This window comes from Camelina sativa, chromosome 4 (assembly GCF_000633955.1).
Source record: "Camelina sativa cultivar DH55 chromosome 4, Cs, whole genome shotgun sequence".
NCBI classification, from domain to species: domain Eukaryota; kingdom Viridiplantae; phylum Streptophyta; class Magnoliopsida; order Brassicales; family Brassicaceae; genus Camelina; species Camelina sativa.
Window position 1 is genome coordinate 6,009,511 of NC_025688.1, and position 9,376 is coordinate 6,018,886.

General features: G+C 35.2%; 2 protein-coding genes and 3 pseudogenes across 2 annotated transcripts; all 5 read right to left on the minus strand.

Moving 5' to 3' along the window:
- Nucleotides 583-1,079, minus strand: LOC104779929. The gene has a single exon (XM_010504362.2). It carries the CDS (start codon nucleotides 946-948, stop codon nucleotides 739-741), a length of 210 nt encoding a protein of 69 aa, XP_010502664.1. The 5' UTR covers nucleotides 949-1,079; the 3' UTR covers nucleotides 583-738.
- LOC104783585 lies at nucleotides 1,727-3,426 on the minus strand (annotated as a pseudogene).
- On the minus strand, nucleotides 4,484-5,587 carry LOC104783586 (annotated as a pseudogene).
- Nucleotides 6,664-7,625, minus strand: LOC104783587 (MATH domain and coiled-coil domain-containing protein At3g27040-like). The gene is made up of 4 exons (XM_019244056.1): nucleotides 7,516-7,625; nucleotides 7,242-7,411; nucleotides 6,932-7,149; nucleotides 6,664-6,858 (listed from the first exon to the last, which is right to left on the minus strand). Exons 1-4 carry the CDS (start codon nucleotides 7,623-7,625, stop codon nucleotides 6,664-6,666), a joined length of 693 nt encoding a protein of 230 aa, XP_019099601.1.
- Nucleotides 8,556-9,376, minus strand: part of LOC104779930 — a 2,028-nt pseudogene continuing 1,207 nt past the window's right edge.

Below are 9,376 nucleotides of genomic sequence, written 5' to 3' on the forward strand. Positions count from 1 at the left end.
AAAAAAAAAAAAAAAAAAAGAGTCACCGTGAAACCAAAAAAGTTTGATGTTCTTATACCTTTCGTTATTGACTAATTTAATTATTATTGTTTTAAAAAATAAATTAGTAATGGAATATATTTGCTCTTTTTAGCTGTGGTGATGGACCGACTGACTCCACACTCCACAAAGTTAATAAAATAAAATCAGCTTTCTAATTACTTCTTAGTTAAGTTTTTTAATATATCACCATATATATTCTTACGATGTATCTCAATTTTCAATTTTCATGTGGACTTCGTACAGTTGATAATTGCATGTTTGCAACTAATTCAAAACCAGCAAAACTTTACTAATCAATGGAACCAAATTTTACTGGAGCGGATTAAACACATGTACGTACAATGGTGTTGTTTACGGTTTACGCGTATCTTTAATTAAACACACACTATTTCGATTAACTAGTAGTCTTGAACTTGTGATTAATGGAACTCACATGCATACATCCACGATTGAATCATTTGAATTTGTACCAAACATAATCGAACCAAATGTTTATATGTTTTACTTTTACACATTTCTTTAGGCACATAGAGAAAGATATCTGCTTGTAAAAGTATACTAATATAGTATTTAATCAAACCTCTTTGTTTCTTGAACCAAACAAAACACTCAAGTACACACACAATTCAAGTGAAATAAAAATCTAAATACATAAAAACAAAAAGAATAAAAGGAAAAAGAAGAAGTGATTTTATATCAGCCGATGTACATGTGAATTTGGAGAGCAAGCAAGAGAATACAAACAATAGTGAAGTAAATAAGAGTATGAACAATAACCGAAAGACCACTTGTCTGAAACGTTCCAAACTCAACTACTCGTCCCCTCCCCGGAATTTGAATCAGCAGTCCCGGAGTTAGCAACACGAAAAGCGTCACCGCCACAAAAACCGGTCCCCAATCAGGCATCTCTCGCTATCCACTTCTCTCTTTTCTTAAGTTTGAACTGTTGTGTGAAAAAGAGGACTTGATCAATGCAACAAATGCATGAGTGTGTGTATTTATATATATGTGGGGAAATTAATATGTGTAGTGGGGAATAGAAGGTTAGGGTTCTTCTTTTTCTTTAGGGGAATAGAGTGATCCATTGGTTAATGTCGGAAGAAAGAGTGCTTTGGGAGGAAAGGACAAATTTTTGTGACATGGAAGGATTAAAGGTTATAAGAAAAGGAGAGATTACGATCCATCAAATTGTGTGAGGATTCACATTTCATTGGAATGTGATTTCACATGGGATTGGCTTTGGATCAAAGTAAACAAAATATACAAAGTGGTCGGTCCATTTTTTATTGGTTAACTTTACTAAACATTTTTGAATCCTTTATGAAAACTATTAAACAATATAATGCTTGCTATAATTGAGAATTACTTTAGCATCTTTCTAGTTAAATGAGTTTAATTTGCATTGACTATCAAAGCAAACTCATTTTAACTGTTACAGTTAAAGTTCAATGCAAACTAAACTCATTTTAACTACAAAGATGCTAAAGTAATTCTCAATTAAAGAAACCAAGACATTTCTGATTACTTTTCCATCAAGAAACCTAAAGTGCACAATATAAGGAAACATAGAAAGACCTAAACAACAAAACAAGTTCTCTTGATGTTCCCCAAATTAAGACTCTATTTCCAAAACTAAGATAAATCAAAACAGAGACCAGAACACCAACAAGATCCAAACTCTTAACTACCATCGTAAGATGTCTGCACGCTTCACCTCCAAGTCCTCCAACTCTTGCTCGATTTCTTGCAGCCGAGTCTCACCAGTCTTATTCAGTTTCTTCTCCAACCAATCCAACTTAACCCTGCGTTTGTCACAAATCGTAGTGCAGAATATACGTCCACCAGATCCCCATTGGAGAGTTCATCAGGGGACTTGCTCAGAGTCTCAGTCAGACTTAGTATAACATTCAAATATGCTTTTCTCAGATGTGGGTTCTTGGGACAGAGTTTTGATACAAAGCCTGGGTGCTTTTTAAAAAGGCTTTTCACATATTCTACCTGCAAGTACAAAAAAAACAAAAAACAAAAGGACAGATCAAGTATATACTTCGTTTTCTATGTATATAAGAAGTATTTTAATCTTACCTGTGAAGCAGGAACTTGAAACCCATTGATATCAATGCTTCCCTTAGTTTCCTCTGGCACATCTACTTCACCAATAACTTCGAAAACATCTACTTCTGCAACAATCTTGACTTCATCGTGTATCATATAATCGGGAAGGTGAATCTTGGAAATATCCAGTGATGTGTGCGTTTGATCAAACCAGTATTCTCTTTCTGAAAAAGAAAAGAAAAAACCACAAAATAGATGTCTTCTCATCATCATCATTACTAGAGAAAAAACATGACTTGAGCTATACTCCAAACGATTGAACATACATAAACACACAACTTGACAGTGAATCAGTGATCTTAAGATAAAATCTTACAGCAGCTAAATCCCCCACTATATATATCATGAAAAAAACAATATAATATGTATTTTCTAGAAATAACCATAGAGTAGCTAGTGTGAGAGAGTAGAAAGAAACAAACACCTTTATGATGTAAGCGTTGTCCTCTAACTTGATTTACCAAAGTAAAGGAAAATTTAGCGTCTCTTCTCCATCCCGAAGGCAACGATTCAGAATTAGGAATACATAGTAGAGACAGAGAGAAATAATAACCGTAACTACCACAAACCATGGGATACGCGAGTAGATGCCTGCAAGCAAAAAAAAATCATATTAGAAAAAGCAATATATGCATGTGTCACTTGCAGTGACCGAATACAAATAAAATTTATGTTGTTTACCATTTGCAACGATCGGCCACGAATGTATCAGAATAAACTCCTTTGGGATCGATAGAGGATAATTTTCTAACCACCCAAGTGAACAACTCCTTCTCATGGGGATCTTCTCCTTGGGGATCGATAGAGGATAATTCCCCATAGATCTTGATGATGATGACTCCTAAACTCAATAGATTGCTCTCAATGTTTATGTTTTATTGATATCAAAGAGATCAACTGTATATAAATATATATACGGATTCACCCAATGGTTTAAGTAACCCTAATGAGAATTAGGAAAAAGATAACAGGAAATCTTCTATTTTTTCTATAACCCTAATTTTGGTTTTTATTATTACGATTCAGACGGTGTGAATTCCTCCTCTAACACTCTTTTCGTTTCTTCTACTTTATGTTACATACTGTGTCTGTAAGTAATTTAGAGATCTCTGTTTTATGATCTGTAGCTGAATTACCGGGTGATGGTTTGTGTGTGAGGAGAATGACTCGCCAGATTCTCTCGTTTGCATCAGTAATATGGCGTAATAATATTATGGTTGTGGCAAAAGCAAAGAAAAACAGTATTGGGACTTGCACAGGGTTCTTCATTGTTTGAAATCGAGAGATATAATTGTTCTCTTACTAGAGCCGCCGGCTGGTGACACTGCACAACCATTTCTTTCTGTAGACTCAGTGGTTGAATCTACACAAGTTTTAGGTGAAGGAAAGCCTATAAGCGGACTCCGCTTAGCGGAGTGCTGGTACGTTACTATGATGTTATAAATGATAAGCTTATTGAGGAGTATAAGACCTCCTGTTATTACTGTCGCTGTGATGGTTATCAACACTCCTGGTGATTTGAGTTAGATATATTTTGTTATCTGTCAAAATTTATGTATGAAAACATTCATGCATTGTTTCATCTTTTTTCTTCTGTTCAACTCTGTTGTTTTTGAGTTCAAAATTAGATTTGCAGTTTTATTAGCTTTCCCATATAGTGTGAGTTTCTTCTAATCTCTGCTCGACCTAATGCATTCTTCAAATTTCTCAAAGAATTCTTAGTTCCATAAGTTATATAATAGAAGAAAAAATAAGTATTGGGCATGGTTAGGCATACAATCAATCTTAACTTAATTTATCTTTTAAGCTTACTGTAACTCTTATATACATTATCCAGTATCTTTGGATCCTACTTGGTGTCTGTTTTATTTTCGAATCATTAGCAAAGTTTCTCTAGTAGACAGACAAGGCTTGAAAGAATCTTTTTTACACTATCCTATATGCTGCTTTAAACCAGAGCCTGGCTTTAAAACAGAGTTGTGGCAATTTTTTTGGCTTTCCCCATTTCTTTGCACGATTAATCTAGTAAACAATATTTTCAGTAGTTGAAAACTCATTTAACATCATTGTAGTTAAATTAGTTTGACTATCTTTGTGAGCTAAAATTTGACAGTTCAGGCACAAGAAACTAAGACATTTCTTATTACTTTTCCATCAAGAAACATAGAGCAATAGTATATAAAACATAGCAAAGCCTCATCTCACACAAAACAAGTCCTCTTGATGCTCCACCAAGTTTAAAAGGACTCTGTTTCAAAACTAAGATTATTCAAACATACATTACAAAAAACCAACTGATCATCCATGTCTAGTCATCAAACAATTTTCATCGTAAGAATTCAAGCAGAGCATCCATGTCTGCACACTTGATCTTTAAGTCCTTTAACTCTTGCTCAATATCTTGCAGCCGAGTCTCACCAGTTCTCTTTCAGTTTCTTCTCCAACTTATACCCTGCTTTTGTCACAATCTTAGTGCAGAATATGCCTCGGCCAGATCACCATTGGAGAGTTCCGTGGGAGACTTGCACAGAATCTCAGTCAGACTGAGTACGACGTTCACGTATGTTTCCCTCAGATGTGGGTTTTGGGGACATAGTTTTGATGCAAAGCCTGGGTACTTTTCAAAAAGACTGTTCACAGATTCTACCTAAAAGTTAAAAACAATGAACATCTCAAGTAAAATACCATATCAAGCAAATGAACTTTAGTGAGAAACTCTTACAATTTGTTCTATATATTTAGGAGTATTGTTCTTACCTGTGAAGCAGGAACTCCCTTAGTTTCATCTGATACATCCAGTTTACCAATAACTTCAAGAACAATTACTTCTGCAACAATCTTGACTTGTCCGTTTACCAGAAAGCCATAATGACTAGGATCAAACTCGGTAACGTGTATCATGGATTTAAAACCCCAGGTTGTATTATTTTGATCAAACAAGTATTCTGCTTCTGAAATAAATGAAAACAAAGACAACTCAAGATATATCAAAACATTCAACAAGAGTAGGACTATGGGAGTAACAATTACCTTGCAGATGGGAGAGTTCTCCCGGTATTTGATTTACAACTCTAAAAGATATTTTAGCGTGTCTTCTCCATCCGGAAGGCAGAGATTCAAAATCAGGAGCACATATAAACAGAGATAGGTAACCACCATAAGGTCCATAACCATACTTATCAGTTCCCTTGGGATAGGCGATTAGACGCCTGCGAGTAAAAACCATAGAAAGCAATAAATATGTTGTATCATTTCATTTGCAGCGAACAAACCACGAATATATATATCACTTGCAAGTTGAAGATTGCAGACAAGTTATATTCTTACCATTTGCAGCCTCGAATCTATCAGAATAAATTTCACTACCACGACCAAAAGAGGAGAAATCCTTAATCACCCAAGTGAACTTCTTATCAGCTTCATTTCCCATTGATCCTAAACACACAAGTTTGTAACTCGAACAAGTTAAGCAACCATATCAAGAAACAAAACCAAAATATAAGACTAGACTATATGAATCTGCATCTTTATTTCATACAGTCAAGAAAACAAAAGAAAAGAACGATAGAGTACTTTTGAACCCTCTCAGAGACACTGAGAGATGATCTCACACCAAAGTCCAGCAACAGATTTTAAAGGCAAGCAAGTGTGTGTAGACGAGAAGAATGCGAATCGTCTATACTTAAGACGAAAATTTACATTTCCCAAGTATTTTTCAAACAGTGGAATAAAGACATTTCCGAGAACAAGTGATGACAGATGTGATAGATTAATTGTTATGTTCAAGTTCTTTTTAATAAAGTATATGAGACTTGAGTATAGAAATTGAAGTAGCTTGTGAGGACTGAGAAGCTATTTGCTTCCAAAAACAGATGAAACTCTTATTCTTCCTGCTTCCTCTATATCCTCTCGTGACATAAGTGATGCCACAGGCTAAAAATCCGCACTTTCTAGTTGCTTTTGAAGCTGTTTGATTTAAAGAAGCAATAGAAGAAACAGCTCAGTGCAGGGTATATGACTCATTGTATTCCTTCCAGGTGTAATCCACGAAATTGCTAGTGATTCATTCAGTGGCGATGCGTTTAATTGGTTTGAGCACGTAAGATTCTGGAGTCTGGGTAAATGAAAATGGAGGTCAAGACTCAAGAGAACATATTATCAGGTTCATTCCCTATTGATCTTATAATTGAGAATAAGTTTGACTATAAACAATATTTTCTATATTTGAGAATTCCTTTAGCATCTTTGTAGTTGAAAATGAACTAGTTTGATCTTTGTAACTGTCATAGTTTAGACTAAAGAAACCAAGACAATTCTGATTACTTTTCCATAAAGAAATAAAGTTCAATATAAGAAACATAGCAAAACGTCAACAACAAAACAAGACTTCTTGAATCTACCCAAGTGTTAAAAGGACTCTGTTTCAAAACTAAGATAAATCAAACAAACACACCAAAAGACAAGTTAGACCTCACTCTTTTAACTCCTCTAGTCATCAAACAATTTTCATCGTAAGAATTCAAGCAGAGCCTCCATGTCTGCACACTTCACCCTCAAGTCCTTCAACTCTTGCTCAATTTCTTGCAGCCGAGTCTTACCAGTCTCTTTCAGTTTCTTCTCCAACCAATCATAATTAATCCTTGCTTTTCTCACGAATCGCAGTGTAGAATATGCGTTCACCAGACTGTACACAGATTCTACCTGCAAGTAAGAAAAATGGACATTTAACATAGAAACCATATTATGAATAAAATGCATCAATACCATTTCTTACCTGTGAAGAAGGGACTTGAAACCCATTGATATCAATGCTTTTTGGTTTCTCTGGTGGTACATCTAGTGTACCAATAACTTCAAGAACATCTACTTCTGCGACAATTTTGACTTCTCCATTTACCAGAAGACCTTTATCGCTGCCTTTAAACTCCGCAAGGCGAAACATGTACTGAAAACCCATGATTGTGTTCTCTTGATCAAACCAGTATTCTGCTTCTGTAAACAAATTTGACATTATCATCATTTCCATTTCCATAGTAAATATATATACTCCAACATATATAGGTTGGGAGAGTAGAAACAATCACCTCGCAGTTGGGAGAGTCCTTCAGGAATTTGATTTACCATAGTAAATGAAAATTTAGCGTGTCTACTCCATCCGGAAGGCAAAGACTCAGAATTAGGAACAAATAGATATAGAGAGAAGTAACTACACATAAAGTCACTATTATTTCCCTTGGGAAAGGCGAGTAGACGCCTACAAGCAAAAAAACCATAGAAAACAAATAATGTGTGTCATTTGCAGCGGACGAACACGAATATGCTGTATATGTATCACTAGCAAACAAGAAATGTTCTTACCATTTGCAGCCACCCGCCACGAATATATCAGAATAAATTTCACTACGATATGCAAAAGAGGAGAATTTCTTAATCACCCAAGTGAACTTCTTATCAGCTTGATTCCCCATTGATCTTGACGAAGATGACTCCTAAGTCCTAAACACACAGGTTTAACAAATTAATCAACAAAATCAAAATAAAGACTCTTCCATCAACATTATTATAGAATTAAAGATATAATTCTCAACCCGCAGAGACACTGACGATGAACTCATACGTAAGTGCAGCAACAGCTTTTAAAGGCAAGCAAGTGGGTGTAAACGAGAGGAATGCGAATCGTTTCGACTCCCTCATTAAAGCCATATAGGGTTGATAGGACATTCTTCACGAGGAAAAAATAGTTATTGCAAATTTGCAAGACGAAAATTTGACTTTCCCAATATATTTTTTAATAAATAATAACTTATTCGGGAAACTCCAGTTGAAAGTATAAAGAAGAATTTAATGCAACTTCATTTTTTTTTTTTTTTTAACATTTACGTTTAAAATGGAGATGACAAGAGAGACTTTTTAGTATAGAAATTGAAGTAACTTGTGCAAGCTTAGAAACTATCTATCTGCTTCCAAAAACAGATGAAACTCTTCTTCTTCCTGCTTGCTCTATTTCCTCTCTTGACAAAAGTGACGCCTCAGGCTAAAAATCTGTACTTTGTAGTTGCTTTTGAAGCTGTTTGATTCAATGAACCAATGGAAACAACAAAAGATTCAATGTTTATTAGACCAAGATCGTAGACACTTCAGTAGGTCATTCTGAAGCTTTTGAAGCTAGGATGAAGAATGAAACCAAGGTATATTCCAAAATGAATGTGCACGAATTTTAGGAGGAGGAAGGCCACCAAGTTCCGCTTCTGTTTATATTTCATGTTTAGCAAACGATAATTTCTATAATTGAAAATTCATTTAGCGTCATTTTTATTAGTTTGCCTACCTTTGTGTGGCAACTGTCATAGTTCAGAAATATGAAACCAAGACATTTTTGATTACTTATGCATCAAGAAACAAAGTGCAGTAGTATATAAAACATACAGCAAATCCACAACCAGAAAACAAGCCCCCTTGATTGTTCCACAAAGTTTAAAAGGACTCTGTTTCAAAACTAAGACGAAAACACAAACAACCGACCAAAACACCCATTATGTAGATCCAAAGTCTTCACTTCCTTAGTCATCAAGCAACATCATCGTAAGAACTCAAGCAGAGCATCCATGTATGCACACTTCACCTTCAACTCCTTCATCTCTTGCTCAATTTCTTGTAGACGAGTCTCACCAATCTTTTTCAGTTTCGTCTCTAACCAATCCAACTTAAACCCTGCATTTGTCACAAATCGTAGTGCAGAATATGCTTCGGCCAGATCACCAGTGGAGAGTTCCCTGGGGACTTGTACAAAATCTCAGTCAGATTTAGTACAACATTCAAGTATGTTTTCTGCAAATGTGGGTTCTTAGGAGAGAGTTTTGATGCAAAGCCTGGGATCTTTACAAAGAGACTGTTCACAGATTCTACCTGCAATTAAAAACAAAAATGGACAGATCAAGTAAAGACTATATCAAGCAAATAAACTTTAGTGAGCAACTGTTACAATTTGTTTTCTATGTATTTAGAAGTATGTTATCTTACTTGTGAAGCAGGAACTTGAAACCCATATCATCAATGCCTTCTGTTTCCTCTGGAACATCTACTTCACCAATAAATTCAAGAACATCTACTTCTGCAACAATCTTGACTTCTCCGTTTACCATAATCCCATTACCCTGAACCTCCAAAATTCCAATCATGGATTTAAAACCCAAGGTTGTGTTCTTTTGATCAAACCAGT